Source organism: Mesocricetus auratus, unplaced genomic scaffold (genome assembly GCF_017639785.1).
Source record: "Mesocricetus auratus isolate SY011 unplaced genomic scaffold, BCM_Maur_2.0 Super-Scaffold_100021, whole genome shotgun sequence".
Classification (NCBI taxonomy): Eukaryota; Metazoa; Chordata; class Mammalia; order Rodentia; family Cricetidae; genus Mesocricetus; species Mesocricetus auratus.
In genome coordinates this window covers 34,888,793-34,913,287 of record NW_024429202.1, presented here as the reverse complement: position 1 = coordinate 34,913,287, position 24,495 = coordinate 34,888,793, and the positions used below count along the sequence as shown (strand labels likewise).

The following is a 24,495-nucleotide window of genomic DNA, read 5'->3' as shown; positions in this document are numbered from 1 at the left end:
AAACAACTTCTCTGTCCTATACCCTTGCTTACTGTTTTCGGGAAATTTGTTGTCCCTTTTTCCTTTCTTCTGTTCTTTAAACCTAGACTGCAGCTTCTCCTGCTGGAGAAATATACGAGTCCTACTGTTTAAATGGTTGCTGAGGGAATGGAAGGTCTCCATCCAGAGAGCAGGTCCAGCCAATGCTGCCAAGCACCTAGCTAGTCGATTCCAGCTATTCAATGCCGCTCTACAAAACCCAGGAAGACTCTTACTTCTTGAAGCCACTTTTTATTGTTTAAGTTGTGGTATCAGGATGGTTTTACATCTATTCATCATATATGTATATCGGAGGCCCAGCTGATCTGCAAATGAACCTATTGAGTGTGACACAGAGTGGGGCACACCACAGACCAGCAGTCTTCCTCCATTTACATGTCTCCATCATGGTTCCTTTCCTGACAGGAACAAAGAAGCTACCTGATTCTTTTCATTGTCATTTTCCCTCAAAGACAGGTTCTTGCTAAATTTCTCTACTGGCCTGGAATTCACAGTTCAGATAAGGCTGGCTGAGGTTACATGTATGTGTCATATATATATTTAGAGGCAGTGTCTTTCTATGTAGCCTTGGCTGTCCTAGAACTCACTATGTAGACTGTTCAAATTCAGAGATCCACCTGTCTCTGCCTTCTAAATGTTGAGATTAAAGATTTGTATCACCATGTCTAGCTTATTATATGCTGTTCTTAACTGTAGTATGCACCGGGTTATCTTTGATTAGTTATAAAGTGGCATGTATACTTACTATGCAAACAGCCATCCATACTAAAAAGACTGGGCACAATTACAGACAATAAGAAAGGTTAATGGGGCTTAGAAAGGTCTCCTCACACAGCTGCACACAGGCTCAAGATCTGTTCCCTTGTCAAAAAGCCTGACCACAGACTGCCCTGCCTCACACAATTATAGCTGGTCACAGACATGGGAAAGCTATTTGGTTGAGTGTCTTTTCCCTGTCATCGTGGGAGAAATTTGTATGGACAAAAGCAAATGGTAGCACCAAAGCTTATTCCTATGGCTTCGGAGTCTGCCAGTCTACAGGGGCTGCTTCCCGTGCCGCCCAGGGATGGAAGGAAGGCACCCTATTACAGATGACAGGGCAGAACAAAGGAGAGCTAGCCTGCGGACTGGTCTAAGTTTCACAGCTGGACATCATGTGCAGTGCTCACTTCAGCATGAAAGCGCTGCTGCAGGCTGAGCAGTGAACACTTATCTGAGATTTCAAAGTCTGAGCCCCACAGAAGCCAGCGATTTGTGTGCTTTATGAGATGACATGGGTGTGACTGCAGCTGTAATTAATGGCATTTGCCATAAGTGATGCTGATGTGACCGGCAAACATTTAGGATTTCCTGAGTTGACTGAAATGTAAAAGCCCACAGAAGTCTTCTATGTGCAACAAACCCCAGCCCAATTCAGGGGAAGAGCATTTATTAGTCAAATATAATTTGACATTCCAGTCAGAGTACGGTAAAATTCTAACACATCAGTTTCTGGAGCAATACCTTTTAAGGCACACAAGCAAACTAAAAGTAAAGCCAGACCTCTTACACAATATGCAATTTCTTCATTATGATGGAATGCAACAAAATATCTTGCCCTTGGGTTGCTCCATTTCAGCCAAAACAAATGCAAATGGCTTGTCAGATGACAGCTGCTTGATAAGGCTCCTCTCTAAGACCTGTGTGCTTTACTGTTCTCCGTGAAACTTGGGATGAAGGCAGAAGGCAGGAAGAGAATTAATGTAGCATACAGTCTAAAGGCAATGCTACAACCGTGATTAAGTAGAAAAGTTAAAAGGCACAGATTTTCCACAGCTTCGCTGCGTGCAACCCATCCGTGTAACAAGTTGACAGGCCTAGCGCGTCAGCTCCATCATCCCCTCCGACAGCTAAAACGCAGCACTGCATCCCTTTTCAGGGGAAATTTGCGTCTGCACCATGAAGCGTTGTACATTATTTCTTAGCACTGCAGGGGGCTCAAGTCCATATGGAACCTTCACAAATATTACCACAGATCAAACCAGCGGCATTTGGAGGCAGATTTGACATACCTATTTAAATGAACAGCAGGGGTCCTCGGGCAGCCGCAGGCAGGCTGTGTGCCGGAGCCTCCATGGAAGCTGGAGCACAGCCCCATTACTCAGCAAAGACACACTCTACATTTGTCATTCATTTCATTTCTGCCAGGGCAAGAAGCTCATTTGCCCAAGGTCAACAAAAAGCGAAAAGAAGGTTTTCTTTTTTTCCCTAAGAAATAAATGTACCTGACAAGTGGGGATTTTGTCCTTTGGGTTTGTGAAGCACAAATACATAGCAGGTACGTGTAAGGCAGAGAAATGCAGGAGGACTCCAGACTCTGAGTGTGGATGGGGAAGCCCCATAAATATTTCTATACCTTTAAAAATCACATATAGATAACACAAATGACACCACGTTCTACAAACAAAATGGGTTTGTCTTTTAAAATGGACACTGACATCCAACTTTTTCTTCTCATAGCAGTCTTGGGGACCCCCCTCAAATTCACATACTACCAAACAGCTCTCTTTGAAGGGAGCAAAACAAAAACTTGCCAGTGTACTCCAAAGCACAGTAGGACCTCACTGCTTGGCCTGTGGTTGTGGCCTGGATTCTCTCTCACACACTGTATTAACCAACGGAAGGCGCACTTTAACATGACAACAGAAGCAAAACAGATGGCATAATGCCTCCCAATCCTACAGCACAGGGTACCTGGCCCCTGCCCACTTCGAATGCACACATGAGGGTTATTGAGAGGGTCTGAGCTCGTGAGCAGGAAGGAGCATTTATTTTTCTGGAAAAACATTCTGATGCAACAGCAGACAGCACAGGAGCTTTCACCAGCAGTCCCACCTCAACAAGCCCGCCTCTTCCACTATGAGATAGTCCTGATGCTAAGAAGTCTCAGGCATAGTATTATAGCTTATAAATGAACATACTTACGTGCATTAGTGAATAGTATGACTGTTTGCCAGTATAGAAGAGAAAATGAAATGGACGGCCATCTTCTCCCCATTGGATTGCTAATGAAAACAAAAACATTCACAGAGATAAACCAAACTGTGAGTCTAACTATGGTATGGGACACATCTGTGATTCAGATTAGCATATCAAAAGTATCTAAAATATCAAAAGTATGCACATTTAAAATTCATGTATTTAGTATGTTTAATATGTAAATGCTTAGGATATTTACTGTTTCATATCAATTAGCATAAAACAATGTATTTAATATAATATTCGGCTGGGAAGATCTGTTTCATTTGTTTTAAATAAAGTCTCCTAGGATAATCCAAATCACTTTGGTAGAACAAAAATATTCAGGTCCCACATTTTTCAAGTGAAAACTAACAGTCAATAATTTGGAGATTTGAAGCAGGCCCAGTGCAGCAAACACATCTGCACTGGAGAGCCTGCTTACCACACCATTCATTCCACCCCCACCACGATCTACCTCGAGAGTTTAAAACAGCCACAAACAGAAAAGGCCTCAGGAAGGAGTTAGCCGACTCCTTTTGAAATACAGTTAGCCACTTAAATAAATAACCACAACAAACAGACACAAACTCCAACTCTCTTGCCCATCTTCTGCTGTACGTATGAACTGTTTGCAGTGAGTCCTCTACAGTAAGGACTCTTTTCTTAGGTGGGTGGAGTGGTGCACATGTGTAATCCCCACACTTTGAAGCACAGACGGAGGATCAGCACAGACAGGGGATCGGGAGTCTTGAGGTTAGCCTAGGTTGTATAGGAAAACTTTATCTCAAGAGAAAACAAGGGAAAATGACATTCCTAGGTTTACGACATATGTTTTCCTGTCTGCTACTTCCTATTACTTTAATTTACAGTGTCTTTTACAACTAAGATTTTACAGACTGTATCACTCAGTGGATCTGGTACTTCTTGACATTATTTGCAGCCCTGTTTTCACTACTGAGTCTACCAAGAAACTTCTTCAGATATTCTTAGCCAGCTTGTCTGGCTCCTCATGACATGCTCCTACTTCAGATAAACCATACAATGGCTGGGTGTTGTGGGTCTTTGAAAACAGGCTTCAACTTTCTGAAACAACCTCCATCTCTACAGGAAAGCATGCTTTAAAGGCTTTGGGCTAAACTTATTTTCTTCTGGAATTCTAATCACTTTCATAGTCGGGTATTCAATGTATCTAGAATTTATGCTGGTGAAGCAGAAAGCCTTTATTTATTTATTTATTTGTTTGTTTTCAAATGGTAAACAGTTTTCTGTTGAAATACCTATAAACACAGGATGTTTTTCTTTTCTGATCACAATTAGTATCAGACTATGGATACACTTAAAATAGAGAAACAATATTGAATGAGTGTTGAAAAAGTCTTAGCTGAGTTTAGACTGAAAGGAAAAGCCATGTTCTGTTTTTTGGTTTTGTTTTTTGAGACAGGCTTTCTCTGTGTAGTCCTGGCAGTCCTGGAACTCACTCTGTAAACTAGGCTGGCCTTGAATGCAAAGATTAGCCTGCCTCTGCTTTGTGAGTGCTGGGATTAAAGGTGTGTGCTACCACCGCAGGGCTAGAGAAGCAGTATTTTACTAGCCAATGGATTGCAGATGACTTAAATACTTTCCAATGCCATTTCCAGAAGCTCCATTGTTTCCATATTACCTAGACCTTGAACCTGCACTATGTAATGGATTTGGTGACTGTCATTTTGATAGCTGGGGCTAGAGATGGTTTAGTGGTTAAAGACATTTGTTGGTCTTGTATAAGACCAGGATTTGATTCCCAGCACCCACATGACAGCTCTTAACTGTCAGTTACTCTAGTTCCAGGGGGAATCCGATGCCTTCTTCTAGCCTCGACGGGTACTGCATGAATGTGGTACACATACATACACACAGGCACACTCATACTCATAAAATATTGCTAGCTGTATTATCTGTCTACTATTCTAAATTAGCCTTCCTTCCTTTCTTAAGGGGCAGAGGGCCAAAGTTGATATAATGCCTTTCTTTCTGTAGCCTAGGATAACTTCAAACTCCAGATAAACCCTCCTGCCTCAACCCTCTGAGTTTTTTTTTTTTTTTTTTTTTTGGTTTTTACGAGACAGGGTTTCTCTGTATTGTTTCGGAGGCTATCGGTCCAGCCCAGCCTCGAACTCACAGAGATCCGCCTGCCTCTGCCTCCCGAGTGCTGGGATTAAAGGCGTGCGCCACCACCGCCCGGCGAGTTCTTAAGATTATAGAGGTGAGCCACTAGCTTTGGCTCAGGAATTTGGCATATAATGTTGCTAGTGTCTCAACCCAAATTTCATCATCTGGATACATCGGTTTTGTCAATATTCTTTAAAGTGGATTCAAAACAACACAAATTTTACCATGTCTACATACATATGTAAACATGTATTAGTATGGTTGGACTCGGTATTTTTAAGATGTGTCTCCCTAAAGAGAATGGTGACAATTCATGGGTTATCAGTAAGACCAGTACTATATCCAATTCAAAGTGATTTTCTTCCTTGTGTGGTTTTGGCTACTGTGCTATCACTGGTGGCAAGATTCTCAAATATTTCCACATGATTTCACATTTCACCTTTAACTCTTCTGTGGCATAAACACTTTTATAAAAGACATGATTTAAAAGTTTCAGAATTCAATTTTAATATTATTGTGAATCAGATATCCAAATGATACATTTCCAGTAACATTTTAATATAGTTTTTCATTTACATTTTATCAGTTTCTCAACCATAATCTAAGAACAGTAATTGAATTTCCTGGTACCCTTGTTGCTTGTTCTGCAGTGCTGAGGATTGGGCCCAGGGCCTTGCACATGCTAGATATGCTCCATCACTCATCTAAATTCATAGCTTCATCTCCCATGGTCTTGAACTTGCCACAAGGTCCTGTGTGCCATTCATTTCCCTAATTATTTGGTTTGGACCTATGCTCTTTATAGTGTGTGTGAATGTGGTGCTGGGGATGGAACCTCACACATGCTAGGCAAGCACTCTACAACTGAGCTGCATAAACACCCAGTCCTACGTGTTTCTTTTAAAATTATAATGGTTAAGGCTTCCAAATAACCGCTGATAATTGACGTATAGTATTTCTGAATGTAATGGGATTTAATGACACATTTAAAGATTGATGTTTGTTTTCTCATGAAAAGTGCTACTCAAACAAGAATGTTTCTTTACATTTCTAGCTGAAACCTTTTTACCAAAAATAAAAGGCTCCATTTTGTTAATTGTTTTCTTTATGTAAATGTTTTCTCCTTGAATCAAAAAAGAATTACATTAATACACTGATTAATGTTAAGCCATACTTAAAATTCTGAGAAAAATGCTCTTTGGTAGTCTCTTAAAATGCTGTACTTGTGAATTTAGGAGGCAGAGGAAAGTGCATCTATCTGAGTTTGAGGCTAGCCTGGTCTATAAAGCAATTTCCAGTTAGCCAGGGATATACAGTGAGACCCTGTTCTCCTAGAAGTAGGGATGAGGGGTGGGGAGTTTTACTTATTTTTTTGTGTAATTCATTTCCAAATTTAATGATTGTGTGAGTCTGCAAGTAAATCTAGAAGCCTCTGTTCTTTTTTATTTGGTATATAACAAGCTATCTGTTACTTCAAGGCATAATAGAACTCTTGACTAGCCCACTGCTAGGCCAGTACTTTTTCAGTAAACCTGATGACCTGTGATCTGCCTGGCTTTTAGTCTACACAGAATTTTCCTGATTGAGGTAATTGTGGTAATAAAATTACTCCTTAAGCCATATGTCTGAGAATGCATGATCACACATTTTTAACACGAGTCATTACTACCTGGGCCAAACTACATGTCCAGCCACTCCTGTTTATGTATCCTTGGAAATTAAAAATGGGGAAAATAATAGTTTGTGCTTAAAAATACTGTTGTGAATGTTTCAAGATAAACACGAAGCACTTAGAACTGTGCCTACCTACTCTGAAGTTCAATAAATGTTACATGTAGGGAAAAGGGACCAGTCAAAGAAACACACCCTGAGCAGAGCCAAAGAAACACACTTTGGCCCTGCAACCAGAACCAAAGAAATGTACCCTGACCCTAAAACCAGTGCCAAAGGAACACACTTTGTCCCTGGAATCAGAGTCAGTGAAAGAAATGTACCCTGGCCCTGAAACCAGAGCCAAATCTGACCCTAATCCTGTGTAAAAAAGTAACCAATCCCGGAGCAGAGCTCTAGTCAATCTGAGCTCAGCACTGAAATCGGACCAATCCCTACTCTGGAAAAACTTCCCCAACCCCAGGAATCCCTATATAAACCCTGTGTATGTTCAGCTTGGCTGGTCCAGCTGTCTTCCACTAAACCCCTTTGGATGAGCTTCGGGTGAAGGTCTTCTTTTGCGGCGGCGACAGAACAGAGGCGACCCTGGGCAGAGCAGAGCAGAACAGAGCGACCAGCGCTGTAACACTTGCCCGGGAAACCTTCCTTGGCAGAGCAGAGTTGTTACACTCTGCTCCCGGCTCCCTGCTCTCTGCTCTCCGCTTTCCAGGAGCAGAGCTGAACTGTAGCAACTTCGCCCAGAGAAACCTCCTGCGGAGCAAAACTGCTACACTAGGTGAACGTCGCCAGCTGGAAGACCCTGTCCTGCCGGAGCGGAGCTGATACACCGGAGAAGCCTTTCTCTGAGCAAGGCTGTAAGCTGCTAAACTTACTGCAACCTGTGGTGGTCCTGGCTCCCGAGCTCCAGGATACCTTTCCACCTGAGCTGTGTAACACTGAGTATTCTGTGACTCCCGAAATACCTGACCCACTCCTGTTCCATCCTGTCCTGACCCATCCCGACGAAACGCTTACATTACTGTCATTACTTGGGAGAGTTTTCAGATTAGCATGAAGTTACTGTCTTATATCTGTGTCCTCACAGTAGCCTCTGGATGCTTCTGAATGCCTCCATTTGAAAGTGTTAATACTGGGCAGCAAATACAGCTTTGTGGTAAAGCATTTGTCTGCCTGGCACACAGGAGGAAACCCAAGGTTCAGTTCAACCAAAAAAAGTAATAATAAAAAGCCTTCTCAAAGGTTACAGCCACTCTTCAATTTGCCACTATATTCATCAATTTAATTTTCCTTTTACTTTGTCTTTCTCAATTACTAACGACTTGTGTTTGTGTCTGTATGATATAATGATTATATCCCACAGGACTTGATGGGAACTTCCAAATAGTATGTAATTTCAAATTTGATTCTTTAATCCAACAGTGATATAGTTCTATTGATTTTAAGTCAGAAAACTGAGCTGACATAACTTCTACTCTTGGAACTTCATTATTTTTTTTCCTCAATGTTTCACTTCACCATGCATAATTAATCCTATTACTCTTTGGCAGTATCAACATAGAAAACATATTCTTTGGGTTTTTGTCTAAAACTACAAAGCCATGATGCATTATTTGAATTCTTTAGCCTTAGTTAACAGTCCCACTCTCTAACCTGCCAGTGCTAAGTGTTTGGTACAGAAAGGCTCAAGGTCATCAAGTCCACTTACTGGACAAATTAATTTTCGTGTCTCGCTGAATCATTCCCCAACTTCCTCCAATTCCAGGCTATTAGTGCTCCTTCTTGCTTCTGTCAGCAACTTGGTATGTATCTTCATTTTCCCCAATATTTTTTACCACTTTACAGGACAGGTGTTTTATAATAACTCAATCTAGGAGCTTTCAATAAGCCAAGTGGTAGTATAGTATAGCACCATAATCTCTCCAAATCTAAACTTCACTGTTACTTTTCTCAATACTACAAACTGGTTTATCCTACCCAAACTACAACAAAACTGAGCAGAAAGCAAAACTTCTTCTATTTCTAAAGGAACACTGTTAAATATACTTAGCTGCAAGATCAGATGATTCTACAAATACTGGCTGTATTTTCAAAATCATACATGAACATTTTGCAGGACTAGCCTGAAACTCCGGTTTCATATTCCAGATGCTAATAATAATGAACACATAATACTGAGAAAGTGGTATGATTTGAAGGAACCAAGATGTCTCAGAGGACAGAAGAGACATACTTATAGAGATATATGAGAGAACTAAGAGATAGAGAGGAATTGATGAGAACCCTTAGGAGTTGGAGCAAAGATCAAGTCACTGAAAAGAGGAAGAATAAATTGCTGCTATTCCAAACATTTATCAGAAAAGCAACTACGTACACGTTACTCTGCCCATACAGACAATTGGACTATAAATGACACTGTATCTTCAAACTTGGTGTGCACGTGCATACAACATTCAATCATTTTTTCCCCCAACAGCTATTTTGAAACGAATGTTTTATTTGTTATAACCAATCATATCTAAGAATTGAGACTAGGAAACATAGGACACATTTAGAAAGAGAATTAAAATATCTGTAAAAATCTAAACTAAAAGTTACTTCAAAGAGTCAAGGGAGGGTCTGAGAGACGGCTCAGTGAGTGAAGCACTTGCCATCAAGTCTGATGCCCTGAGTTTGAGCCCTGGGACCCACATGGTACAAGTAGAGAACCAATTACTCCAAGTCGTCTTCTGACTTCCTTGTGTGCATTCCTACTAGCGCACACATACACAAAGGTATTCAAAAAGAGTGAAGCTGAAGCCCTAGGAAAGAATGAGGTTTAAGTTGAGAGTGGCCTGGGGACACCGACCTATGTCTCCATGTACACAGGAGGCTAAGGCAAGGAGCTAGAAGAACGGCTGGGTGGTGGTGGCGCACGCCTTTAATCCCAGCACTCGGGAGGCAGAGGCAGGTGGCTCTCTGTGAGTTCAAGGCCAGCCTGGTGTACAGAGCGAGTTCCAGGACAGGCTCCAAAACAATACAGAGAAACCCTGTCTCGAAAAACCAAAAGAGCTAGAAGAACAAAAAGGCTTAACACTCCATAGTAAGCACAAATACATTTCTAAAAGAGGAGAAATAAAGACTTCACAAAAGCAAGAATTGAATGAGTCACCCACAGACCTATACCTACAAACTCTTCCTTATAGATAAAGCTAGTGGAATGCAGAATGCAAGTAACTAACGTGATATTGACAGACAAAAGGCTTAACTTGATCTAACTTTCATATCCTACCAAAACCTGTACACTCTAAACACTCATTATTATACAGGGTACTTCTGACCTATTTCACAGCCACTGAGACAAAACTCCTGATGTGTAACCCAAAACTGGAATAAAGAAAAAGGAAAATGAGCCATCTCAGTCTTACCTCTTTGTTTTGGAAAAATTTGTTCAGGATGCTGTAAAATAAATGTAAAGTGTTATTAGGCAACCTCTATAACACATAAAAGACAGTCTTTAACAAGTAGTTAAACTTACCTTCATTATTGGCCTGGCTTGCTTCTCAAACAAACCGCTTGGAAAAAGGTAAGCAATAGCTCTCTGAAAATACATGAAAGGTTAATTAACAAATGTTACAAAAATATGTTCAATTTATAACCAAGATACTTACTGTATACCAGATATTGAACTAGTTTTGTATGCAATGCCAGTTCAAATGGCAAAGCACAATTACTAAGCATATATCCCCCAAACAAAAAGCAAACACAAGACAATGTGCAATTATTAACCTGGCTATAGAAAACTTCCAAGTGTCAGCATCAAACTAGAGGTGCTTTTTCATAAACCCTGTGCCGCCACTGTGCTCAGGTAATCGTTCAAGCCCAGGCCAGGACCGAACCTGCAACAAGCAGGCTTGTGTTTCATTCACTGTGACATACTCGAAAGAACCAGTTTACAGGACAGATTTACTTTGGTTATCATTTCAGTAAGCTGTGCCGGATCCATTGCTTTGGTTTTGAGCCAACACAGACTATCTGTTGGGAAAGTGTGGCAAGCCTTTTACTTAATGGTGGCCAAGAAGAAAAGAGAAATGAATAAAGGGCTGGGGACAAGGCTTGTACTTCTCTGGCATGACTTCTAACAGGCCCCAGCCTCCAAGAGTCCTATCATTTCCTTAAACAGCACTCAGATGGGATAGAGCTCTCAACACATCGATGGGGGGGGGGCAGTACATCCACCATGTCCCCCTTCTTGATATTTTTAAGTGATCTTTTAATTTACCCTACAATCCTGAGGACTGAACATGGGCCCTCACTCACAATGAACACGTATTCCACACTGATCTACCCTGGTCTGGTGAGTTTTAAAGTATGCTTTTCAATCAAGTCCTCCTGCGCATTTCTCACAAGGAACGAGGCTGACCTTGCTTAGTCAAGCATCACTGCAGTACTCTCCCCTCATGCTCTGGCTCAATCCCATTTACACCAGTGCTTGGACAAATTTCAGCCCCTGCTCCAGGACAATTTGAACATCAAAAAGAATGACAATGCCTGACAACACACTTAATAAGTGGATGTACATATACGTAAGTCTAGTAGTCAAGTATACATACACATTGGAGTGAGGAGCAGAGAAAAAAGGAAACTTGCTTAACAAAACAGTATCAAGTATGAAAGTAGAAGAGATGGCATAGGCAGAAAGCCCAGCACTTTACAACTTCCAAGTCAGTCATAATTCAGGCAAAGATCACACAGGCCCTGGCTGACATGCCACCAGGGACCAGAAAACTCAAATATTACCCTTCTGTGTTAGTTATTTTTCCACTGCTGTGATAATCACCATGACAAAGGCAACTTATCATGAGTTCATCACCATTCTTGGGTAGAAGCATGGCAACAGTCAGGCATACCAAATAGGACAGCAGCTCAGAGTTCCTATCTTAAACCACAAGCAGGAAACAGAGATCAAAAGCAATGCCATAAGTGTCTTATCACTTGAGGCCTACCTCCAATGACATACTTCCTCCAACAAGGCCAGACCTAAGCCTCTCAAACAGTGCCACCAACTGGGCACCAGGTATTCAAATGCAGAGACTGTGAGGAACAATCCATTCAAACCTCCAGCCTCTAGATTGCTTGATAGGGACAAAGGGAAAGGGCACTTTCACAAGAGTTCCAGTGGGACTACTAAAAGCAAAGGACAGTAACACCAACAGAGGGAACCATGTTTCCCTGGGGTGAAGCTGTATGGGTGTCCGTCAGCTGAGGACTCCCTTCATCCGCTCTAAATCTGATCATGAGGAGGCAAGTACAACTCCAGAGAGAGCAACTGAGCAGGTGGTCTAGAATCTGAAATACTACACAACCAGGGACGATCTGGAAAATTTAAATATAGACCACTTACATAAATGACAGTATAGAAATGCTCTATTAGAAGTGACAATTGCACTGTGGGAGATAACAGCATGAAGGGTATATACATATATACATACATACATACATACATCTAGGTGTTTTATTGATATGTTTAGGAGTTAAATTTTCGATGGACTAGTCAAAATTATTCTATACAGAGAGAAAGGAAATGTGGAAAATACTGTCAGATTTATCTATGAGAAGAGCATATAAGCATTCAAATTTCATGGAAATCTGAAACATTTCAAAGTTAAAAGGTAGGAAAATATGTCAGAAACTTTTAAATGGTGCAGACTCTCACATTCAACCTGTCTGAAGAGGCCATCTCTAGCCTATAGCATTTGCGAGGCTTTGTCCACAGAGCAATTCCAAGGTTGTCAGCATTGTGGCAAGGTCTAGGTTAGAAGAAAACACACTGGCACAGAAGACTATGTACGCCTGTCAGCCCAGGCCATTCATCCTCCAATGAGCATCAGGCTATCACTGGCATCATTTGAAAGTATGAAACTGACCAACTCCTGTGATCACTGAGTAACCCTAAAGGGAAATGCAAATATAAGAATCCACACTTTATATTTCTTAAGCATGATGCTAATAAGCCTTGGAAAAATCATGAGAAAGTTAACTGGGAGAGGGTGGTAAGGAAAGAAAAAGAAAATCACTGCAGCGATGGCTAGGATGCAGAAACAATCTCTTCAAATACAAAAACAAGTGAACAAAGAACTGCTGGAAATATTCTGAAATTCAATCAAAAGGTACATCTAACTTAAAGAGAGGAAACCCAATTTTATAATCTAGTTAAAAATAAAAAAGGGAGGGAATGGCTACAAATAGAATGAGAACAATAAATAAAATCAGCCAGTTGTTTGTAAATCAAGTAAGAACATATCCCAAACAGAAACTACAGGTTCTCAGCATGCTGCCTGCATCTGTTTAGTATGCATGGGATAGTACTGACATGACCTAACCTATTACTTCCATTTGTCTCCTATGGGCATTCTATGCAGATTTTTTTTCATAAATTTTGAAGCAAACAAAGGACTCACTGGCTTTACTGAAAAAATAATTCTGTTGCTTTCTGGGTTCACATAATTCCCAGTTAGCACAGTTGTTAAAATGTAAGTGAATGCATTGTTAAAATAGATAGTGAATAAATAAGAATAAGATTTTTCATTAGTGTTGTGTTGAACAGTCTACAGTATGTTTTGGGCAGAACCCTAGGTGCTATAAACAGGAAAACCTTGACTACATTCTACTGCAGAGAAAGAAGCAGTGAACAAGAACAGGATGGAGACAAGAGCACAGAAGCTATGTGCTTCACCATCACTCTAGGAATCTGACTGCTGGTTGTGGGATTACACAAAGTACTTTAAAAAAGCACTGCTAAGTGGGCACTCAGTAAATGTTATATAAACATAAAATTTTCAGATTACAGAAACCATATTATTCCTCATATTATTTTAAGAATAAGTCATGTTTTTATTAACTTTATTTTACAGATGAATCCTCAGTTAAGTAATAATACACAGTCCAAAAATACCTTGACTCAGAACTGAAACCTCAGATTGAATTCTGGGATATACTCTTCCAGTTCTCTCAGATTACAAAAATATACTTCTTTGCTGGCTTAACAGGCACACAACTATTTAGCAGTAAAATTAACAAGAAAATTCCCAAAGAAATAAAGTTTTATTTAACTATTTACCCCAAACTGTTTCTAGGCACTTGAGTGTAGGAAGAATAAGATATAGCCTCCAACTTCATTCTGTCAGGAGACAAAGAATCTATAATGTCAGACACAGAAGCTGATATACAAAACAGACTAAAACCAGTTAGTGGTAGTACACACCTTTAACCCCAGCACTTGGGCAGAGTCAGCCCGATCTGGGTTCAAGGCCAGCCTGGTCTACAGAGTGACATCCAGGATAGTCAGGGTGGTTACACAGAGAAACTCTGTCTCAAAAAACAAAAACAAAAAACAAACAACAACAAAAACTAACCAAACATACAAAAAACAGATGAAAATAGAGTGATCAGTTCAGTTAGTTATTACAGTAGCACTTTCCATTTGGTTTTCTTACCAGTCAGCTCCTCCTCTATAGCACTATAACAAGGACCTGTGCTTATTGACTGTCTGCCACACTACAGCTCCTACCCCTTTAGACACCCAGGAAGTTCTCCAGAAATAGATCAAGTGAAGACCCTGTACACCCAGGACTCCCAGTTACTTTTCCCTGTTTTTTTTTTTCCCCTTTCTTTTGTGGTTTTTCGAGACAGGGTTTCTCTGTGGCTTTGGAGGCTGTCCTGGAACTAGCTCTTGTAGACCAGGCTGGTCTCGAGCTCGTAGAGATCCACCTGCCTCTGCCTCCCGAGTGCTGGGATTAGAGGCGTGCGCCACCACCACCCGGCTACTTTTCCCTGTTTTATGGAGTGCAATGCTCTCCACAATCTCCCATGCTCTGACACTTCTGTCAAAGAAACACTCTTCCCATCATACTGCTGTCACCAACTTCTACATGACTTATGGCTATCACAAATGGTTCCTTAATGCAAACTGTTGTCACATTTGTGAGCAAATTAATAGGAACTGATCATCTAAATTAGGCTGTACAAGTTGTGGCGGCATCTAGGTTAATACTTAATTCTCAATTCCCAACCCGTCCTTAGATGTATCCATCTACTTCCTGTAATAGCCCCACCTTTCCCGAGATTTCTGTCCAGCCTCACTATTATTTCAGTCCTGCAACTGCTTCAACACCATAAACAAGACAACTTATAGAAGGAGCTTATCTGGGTCTGTCATGACAGGAAAATGTGGCAGCAAGTGGCAGGCACAGTGACTGAAGCAGGAAGATGCGGGCATATGTCTTGAACTGCAAGCACAAAGCAGAGGGTGACTTGAAATGGTGTGAGTTTTTAAACTCACAAAGCCTGTCTCCAGGGATACACTTCTTCCAGAAGACTGCATCTTATAAGACTCCCCAAATTTCGTAACTCCCTGTCTCTGTCTCTTTATTTATTTTTTGCTTTTTCATGACAAGAGTTTCTCTGTGAACTCACTCTATAGACCAGGTTGACCTCAAACTCACAAGAGATCCTACCGTTTCTGCCTCCCGATTGCTGGTATTAAAAGTGTATACCAGCACTGCCTGGCCGTAACTATCTTTCTAAGCAACCTACACTGAAGATAATTACTTAAACTAAGAAATACCTAACCTTCCAGATGGTACCATTTGTATCCACCACCACACCCACCCACACAGTTATTTCAAATAAAGTAATTATTACAGAGACTAAATAACAAAACTGGTTGAGGACAGAAAGTTATGTCAAATAAAATTCTTAATTTGGGTAAATATTGTGTTCTTCCGAAACATCTATATTGGCATAATAGATAATGTAAGATGTCAGATTTATGATGGGTGAAGTCTGGCTAGCCAGAAGCCCACAGGAGGAACATAACGAGAGATGTGCTGCTGGCCTGAGTCCGTCTGTTCACTCCCACTGCCCTTTGATTCCCCAGTGCTCATGGGAGTCAGCAGTCATGACACAGTAAATGGTTCACTCTCTCAAGTACCTTTAAAATGGGTATTTCATTTCCAAATTGTGATTTGGGTCTACTTGAACCAAGTTCACCAACTATAACAGAATTAATCAAAATTCATAATTCTCTTCCTAAGCAATCGACAATGAAAATAATTAAACTAGGAAATAACAAACCTTCCACAAAAAGAAAAACTGGGGTGCCAGCTGGAACTCTGCTAATGATCCTTCAAGAAGCTTCACATGATACTGTTAGCTGAATACCTGCTTCTGACTTAGCAAGTGTGTTTTAGGACATTGTTTGTATTTAAGAGCCAGACTCTGGGCATCGTCCGTATTAAATACACTGTATTTAACCAACTCCAACACATATATATGTACATATACCTGCAACAATACAAAACTTGTCTTCTAGTCCATGAGTACGGCCATCAGTTTTAAATTCACCCAAAGAAAATGTTAACTTCAGAAACAGAAAAACAGAAGGGTTTTTCTTGTGGGTACTAGTTTAACAGTTCTTAGACAAAGTCTCAAAATTAATATGAATTTAACCTGGCAAAGTTCTTTGATGTTTTAAATTAATGTCACATGTTAAGAAACTGTTACACATAAAGTTTAGGTTCAATACTGCTGCTCCCTTCCCAAAACACACACAAAGAAAAAAAAAAATAGAACACACATTCAGTTTAAGTATACCCTTTAAATATTAGTACATACACTAAACTATGACCTGCATTTCTAATTGACTCCCAAATGAAAGGGCTGACAAAAGAGACGAAGAATGCAAACTGTAAAAATTTAAGTCACGTGATAAAGCTAACACCATTAGTAAATATTAGTATCTCCTTTTAAAAATGTAGTTTTTGTTTTAACCATAATCATGACACTCCAACAGTTTCCTAAAATGAAGGCACTCACTCTGTCTGACTATATTCTCAGGCTTCAGTCTAAAGTATAAATGGACTGTAGGCTCAGCCCAGGAGAAGCACCAGGTCAGCAATGCAATCTCTATTAATTAGGTATCCCAGCTGGGCAGGGGGTTTGCAGCTGTTAACTTGATCAATGACTTACCTAAATGTCATCTCTACTGATTCGCTTATAAATTACCAGCAAGTGAGACTAATGTACAGGTGCTAATTTATTTAAACTGTTCTCCACAGTTCTACATAGCTTTACAAACTGCATCTGGCACCTAATGTTAGCTGTCAGTTGTACTTAGACATGCCTGTCCTAACGACTCTGTTCATTAGAAGTGAGCACAAATTATGAAATATTGTGAAAAATGATACATCAAATGGAATGGGCACAGCAAATCAATTAGAGAAACTTCATACAGCACATTCACACTGAGGAGAATAAAACATTCTGGTTTTAGAATGAGGTCTATAATACCAATTAAAAAGTAATTGGTAGACTTCAGCAGTGTTATACATCAGTTTGCTGGCTTTCTTCCTGAAATTCTACAGTAATGTAGAACTTAACTTTTAATTCCCAAATAAAGGTATTAGTAAATATGAGCACACGTCTGTGTTCACCATAGTTAATATAAGTCAGTGAATGTCTCCAACCTAAGATTTGTCACTACTATGTGTTTAGTCAGAAGGAAATCTAGTAGCAGGGCATGCCTGTAATATAACAGCTTTCAAGGCAGATGAAAGATTAACAGACTCACTGAGACCTTGCAGACTGGCAGTCAGTAGTGTTACTCAGGTCTGATCTGTGCCCAGAAGATCTGCAGGTCCTGGCTCCTCTCACTCACCTGGCCATCCTTTGCCCTGGGCTCAGCAAGGAAGCTGAACCTGCACTGTCATGTGCCACCCCACACTTGTGTACTGTTAGCTCCTTATAGCTTTCACAGCCCACAGAGATGCCTTTCCTCTAACTCCTTCCCACTGTACAACCTACTCGGTTCACTGTTCCACATAACGAATTCCTGCTAACAGTCATGAACTGCCATAGACAGAAATAATTTTACACACCCATCAACACGTGGCAGGAGCCTGTGCTCTACATAGTGAGTTCTAGGATAGCCAGGACAATAACACACACACACCACTGTCTGCCAGTATCTGGACTTCTCCTGCTCCAGCTTCTGAGCAGGAACTCCTAATCTCTTTGATTCCCTCTCCCAAATACCGGGACTGCAGGCTTGTACCAGTATACTTAGATATAACACGTGATTACTAAGATGTTCCAGACATCTATTACTGTAGCCTTAAAAACAGCACATCTACTATGTGACAGAATTCTAAAGTTAATACCAACAGTGTCAAGAACTATTTGTATTTCAACAAACTTAGCCACCAGATTTCTTTGTGTTTTTGCTAACATATTTAGTACCCTCTAAAATAAATGTCTTATAAGAAACACTAGTAACATTAGCTGAAAATAATTTTCACACATACATTTTATGTGACATTCAGTGAAGCCAGATTTCTCTTCAAACTCAATTCTCTAAGGTAACTTTGTAAACTAAAAATCAATTGCTCTCTGTTACAATTCACATTCCTGACAAATTCAGTTATGCCAAAAGCTTAGCTAGCAGGGAGCAGCTAGAGGTGGATTCACAGATACCCAATGGGAAAAGGGACGGCAAGAATCAGAGAACAAAGCCTGGCTGTACACAGCAGGGACAAACTCGCACTGCCAGCCAGCCAGGAGTCAGCGGCTGAAATAGAAGGGTAAGTCCTGAGGCAGACCTGGAGACCTGGCTAACACTAAACTCACTATGCTCTACCAAATGACAGCAATTGATTTCAGAAACTGTTAACCCTAAAGGCTTATCTTGGAAACTGTGCAGAGCACAGCCTTCAGAGAAAGGCTGCTCACTGACTTGGAATCTTCCACAACTGAAGACATCTGGGGCTGCTTGTGAAGACTGAATGTGACAGTGTATCAGGCTCCCTGACAGCATCTTACACACAGGTTTTCAGTATGTGGTAGCTCCTTTCCTGTAACTGGAAAACCTGCTTTTGTGGAATAGTCAACTCCCGATCAGAGTGAAAAGGGGAACATTTACAGTATTACTTTTAATATATTACAAATAAAACACATTAGAGAAAAATATTATATTGTCTAAATACATAACAGCAAATGCATGGCTGTTTAAAATACTTTTCTAAATTTGAATAAGCTGTTTTTGTCTTTGGAAATACCTAAGCAGTTTTTCATGTGGAATTTGTCAAACACAGCTCATCATCTATATTGCCTCCTTTTCAGTTTATATATATAACCAAGCCTCTTAAGAAATAACAGGACAACAGAAACCATACCGAGTAAATGTAATGCTTTTATGAGAGTTGGTTGTCACTGTCTGCTTTTGCTTTTACATCTCCCTCTAAAATGCCAAAGGGAATGCACTAAAATTAATAAAAGGCTAAGAGTTAATTGTAATAAAATGTGAGAATCAGCGAAGCTGATCAATCACACACAACACAGTTTAAACAGTAGGATTATGTCACTGGCATCAAGGAAATAACAAACACGCACTTCCATGTGAGTTTTTGGATATGGAGCTAGGTAAGCCACACCATTCTGCTGGAAACCAGGCATCTCCCCTTGAAATTAATCAACGGCAAATCACTGTATTCAACAGTGTCTTAGGTGTAACAAAGGCATCTGGGGTATTACGTAATGGTTCCAGCTGCAGTATACTGCATTCCTCACTACTGACAGTGACGAGAGAATCAACGTAACTTGTCCACTTAAACATCACAGCACTAGAGACACTGCAAGGACCCGTCAGCCCAGGTTCTATAGCTTCCTGTATTGCTTCAAAGATGAAACCAATATAACATGAAGATTCTACAAGCTGTTCAATTATACACCTCCCAGAAACTCAGCTCCATTTTAAAAGAGTCTATTTTAAAAAAGGATGATTTCATTACTTGACTAAAGCTAAAGGTTACTAAAACAACAGACTAAATGGTCTTCAAATATGTATCTGTCACTGACACAAGAAAAACATTTTACGATGTTTTATTCTATAAAAAGCTGTTTTAAGTCCTAAATATATTTGCCTAAATATATAACGTAATGTTTGGGGTCCTTGCTATTTTAGCATTGGCAAAGTAATATGGAAAGTCAATTTCTAAGAAAACATATAAAATAACTAATAGCCTCAGTGTCACTTAATTTACCTATGTGAAAACTATAGTAAGCCTGAACTTTTATAACTAGGTAACTAAATGAAATTATAGGCCATGTCTACAGTACATAAATTTAACCTACCAAAAGTTATAATTTCCCAAACTACTATTTAGAGCAAACATTTAAGCAATGAATGAGCAACTCCAAAAAAGATAATTCATTTTTAATATAGTGAAAATGCTAACCCCCAACCCATGGATAAACTCTCTGTTTATTTGGTTAAATAAAAATAAAACAAGCTGAACAGAAACAATTTTAAAGCCCAAAGAGACACTGGCTTTAAGGCCACAGGAGCAGGTACAGCATCTCCTTGCTATTTCTCCAGCCCTCTCTGCAGACCACAAAGATACATTTAGATGCCTTGTTAACTTACTCACACAGCCGATTTGGAATGTTTCTCTCCTGGTTCCTCACAGGCATGCTTTTAGAAAACCTTTTGTCTTTTGATAGAACAATGAAACTGCTGAGTGATTTTCTTCTTTTCAGAAGGTTACTATGTTCCATGAACATCAAAAGGTAATTAACATAGACATGCTGGCACCCACCTATAATCTACCACTGCTTTGGAGGCTGCACGAGAATTACAAGTTCAAAGCCCCTGTGAGCTACCCAGTGATACCTTGTCTTGAAAAAACAGACCCAAAGTGGTATGAACTGGTATCAGACTCAAAAATCCTCAGCAAAATGCTCAAAAAACAAATTCATAAATACATAAAATTACACAAACTGATGGAGTGGAATTATCTCATGAACACAGAGGTTATTTTAATATTTGAATATTAATTAGCATGATAGGTGGGTTGATGGAATAAAAGACAACATATGGTCACAGAAAAAGTGTTAAGCAATATTCATCATGTTAGCAACAAAAAGATTCAACAACTTGGTAGGTGAAATAACTTGCCAAATGCAATGAAGTACCTATAAAACACTTAACTGTAAGACAATGAACACTTTCTCCTAAGTTCCTGCACAAGATAGGAGTGTCTGAACTCACAACCCAAGTTCAACTAGGAAAGAGCAGATTAAAAAAAGAAGAAATTATAAGGTATTCAGATAGAAAATAAATGAAGCTTTATGTATTTCCTGAAGATGGTACAACGAAAATGCTAAGAAATCAACCTGAAGACTCAGTAAACCATCTCAGCGATACTGCAGATTTAAGACCAATCTACAAAACAGACATACTTCATAGAAAAAAATCAACTTACATACTTGAAGAATACAGAAAGAAAAGAAAGTAATTCTAGTTATGGGATCTTTATGAAACAGAAATTCAGGCAAAGAAGCTTACTAAGCATCAAGCATCAACTGTGGAAACTACAAAACACTACTAAGAGATACTAGAAGATACTAAAAATGTAAGCAAGTCAGACATGTTGTTCTTATAGGCAGAATCTAACCTTCAGGTAGCAACCAACAGTCTCCAAACTGATCCAGCCATCCAGCAAGTTACAAGCCACATCCCTAGGTGGTTGTTTTGCAGAAAGCAACAAACTACTCCTAAAACTTCATACACAGATTCAAGAGGTACACAATAGCCCTAATTATCTTAGGGGGAGGGAGGACAAGAATGTCTACATTTTACAATTTAAAATGCACTGAAAAGCTATAACAATCAAAATAGACTTGCACTGGCAATAGAATAAGAATATAGATAATGGAACAGAAATGAGGGTTCAGAAATAAAACCTTCACATGTATATACAGTTGATTTTAGGTAAAACAACAAAAGAATTCAATGGGTGAAACAATTCCTTACAACAAATGATGCTGGATTAACTAAATATTCACATGAAAAAGACAAACTGGACACCTTGTTCAAAATTTAAATGTAAGAGGTAAGATCATAAAACTCCTAAATAAAACAGGAGGGCAATTTTCATGACTTTAGCATAGTAATGATATAATAAATCTTAAAAGAAATAAAAAGAACGTTGGTACAAAATTGTATAGACAAAGCATATACATGTTCACAGCAGCTGTATTCACAGCAGACAGTCTATATAAAAACTACATAGCCATTTTATATGAGATCTTGGTATCGTGGGGATTTAGAACCAACCCCCATGGTAACTGTACTCTGTCACATGCTGAATAATGTTTCAGTCAACAGCAAAAACCATATATGATGGTGGTCTAATAAATTACATTGACTAATATCATAACCTTCTTAGTTTGTATAAGAGTACTCTGCAATATGACAAAATTACCTAATGACAAATAAATTTCTCAGACTATAGTCACATCACTCAGAAAATTAAATTACAAAAAATAAAAATAATAAATAGGTAAAAAATGTTATTCTTCAGTTAAAATATAAAACAAAGTTAGATGTTGCTTTTAAAAAATCAGATGCAGCTTTAGCGTTGAATTCCCCTGCTACCCTCTCTTTCAGGTGTCTAGCAAAACACTAAAAGTAATCCCTGCCCAGTGGTCTCCACTCTCCATGGGTAGCTGCCGTCTCCAGCTGATGCACCGTGCAGCCCTGTTTGATGAGTGTGGCTTTCACCTATCCTCAAAGAAGTTTTTTTTTTTTTTTTTTTGCAGATGGTCTCCACAACTGGGTAAAGGGAAGAAAAGGGAAAAACAAGCCCAATTGATAAATTATAATATAACCTCTACACTTACCCCTCAAAGAAGAGTGAGAGAATGGAAAGACTATGAGAGCCAGAGAACCTATCCAGTAGACAGGATAGGGAAAAGATACTCATGAAATCAACAATGTTACTGCTAAACAAGATTGGCTAATGATACTACCAGCCAATATGCCAATGTGGATGGGGCAAGGGTCTATCCCTATAAGCAATCAGTGGCTGCTGGGGATGGGGGGTGGGAGCAGGTAGGGGGGAGAGATGGACAGACAGACAGGTCAGTTTTTTCCCAGGGACAAGCCCCTGATAAGTTATTCAATGCCAGAGGTCAGTCCTGAACACAAGTACACAAGAGCATCACTAAATGGACTCAATAGGGTATGTGTGCAATATGTATGTGTACAAATATGTTTGTGTACCTCTGTGTGTGTAAATCAATAAAGACATAATGAATCTGAAAGGGAATAGGGTACATCCAAGGACTTGGAGGGGGGAGAAGGAAGGGTAGAAATGATGTTAATGTAAGAACAACAAAAAATTTTTCAGGGACTAGAGATATGTCTATAGGCTAAGAGTACCTGTTACTCTTGCAGAGAATCAAAGTCCATTTCCTAGCACCCACATGGAGGCTCACAACCATCTGTAACTCCAATTCTAGGGGATCTGATGCCCCTTTTTAACACCTCTAGGCACCAACTGTGCACACGGTAAACATATACACACGTAGGCAAAACACTAAAACAGAACTGAAAAACCAAATTGACCAAGATTTACTTAAGGGATTTTCTTCAACTTTACGTCTATTGTCACACCCGTAATCATCTACAAACAAAGCAACATTTCCAAACTCACAGTCACTCCTACGACTCTAATCACAATAAAGAAAACAATTCATTTCTGCATTACCGTACTTGGTGAGGCCTCAAATAGAGCGGCACGTCTCTTTGAAACCATGGCTCCAAGTAAAAACTCTAGCCAAGGAGAAGGACACAGAGAAGAGAGATAGATGATGGAAACAAATAGGAAATAAGCCCAAATAAATAGATCAAAGATCTATTTATCTTAAAAACTACTCAAATAATGTGAAGTCTCAGAAAGAAAGAAAAACTTGCTACACCAGAGGTGCATTCCTTTTTCTGATAACCTGGTGTACAATTTTACAGAGCTAAAGGGCTTATGCCAAGGAAAGTGCCGTCCACAGCTCTGCAGAATCACTTTCCCATCGGATTTAACCGTACTCACATCGACATCCTCTTCGGTAAAAGTTTCCGGGTCCTCTCCCATCATGTTGGCTAAGTGCCTCTTCCCGATGTTGAAGTCTTCAATCTGCTTTTTAATAAAATCTTCTGTATATGATTCCTGTCTTGAGGCTTGGACATTTTTCTTTTTTGTTACAACTGTGGTATGTATTAGCTTTAATAGCTAAGGGACATAAATGGAAAGAAAAGAAAATTTTTGAAATTAAACAGCAATTTAACAGGTCATTGTCTCTAAAAAAATCTTTAGTCAACAGGCACACAGAAACAAAGAAAAAAGGTCTCCCAACCAAGGTGCTACAACTAATAATCTCTGCTCAAAAACTTACAAGTACATTAATTCAGGAGCATTTTCTGTCTCACACACATTAAAAATCTCCTTCACACACAAAAGCTATCCCTCCCACATTTTTTCACCTTCCCTTCAGAGAATCTTAAATGTAGAACATTCTACAGTAATTTACCACTAAGGTTGCAACAAAAAGCAAAGGAAAAAACGGAAACCTTGCAATACCCAATTAACAGTAAAACTTAACATTCTGAACTGCCTCTGATTAATTGGGTGAAAACTACTTTAACCCACTCTTTAATGGGTAGGCAACAGCAATTTAAAGTTCCATAAAAGCTTAGTTTATTCTGCTAGGAGAGCAGAGCTTCACCTTTGAAAAATATAATTATTCAACAATTATACTCTCGTAATACAT

At 39.5% G+C, this 24,495-nt stretch overlaps 1 protein-coding gene across 2 annotated transcripts in view; it reads right to left on the bottom strand.

Annotated features, from left to right (window-relative positions):
- Mrps9 (mitochondrial ribosomal protein S9) overlaps nt 1-24,495 on the bottom strand; it is a 51,771-nt gene that overhangs the window by 16,714 nt on the left and 10,562 nt on the right. For both annotated transcript variants that reach the window (XM_005075360.4, XM_040729341.1), the window contains exons 2-5: nt 23,778-23,957; nt 10,373-10,435; nt 10,263-10,293; nt 3,004-3,083 (exon numbers count right to left, since the gene is read on the bottom strand). In XM_005075360.4, the coding sequence (XP_005075417.1) occupies nt 3,004-3,083; nt 10,263-10,293; nt 10,373-10,435; nt 23,778-23,957 (354 nt within the window). The remainder of the gene's footprint in view (nt 1-3,003; nt 3,084-10,262; nt 10,294-10,372; nt 10,436-23,777; nt 23,958-24,495) is intronic.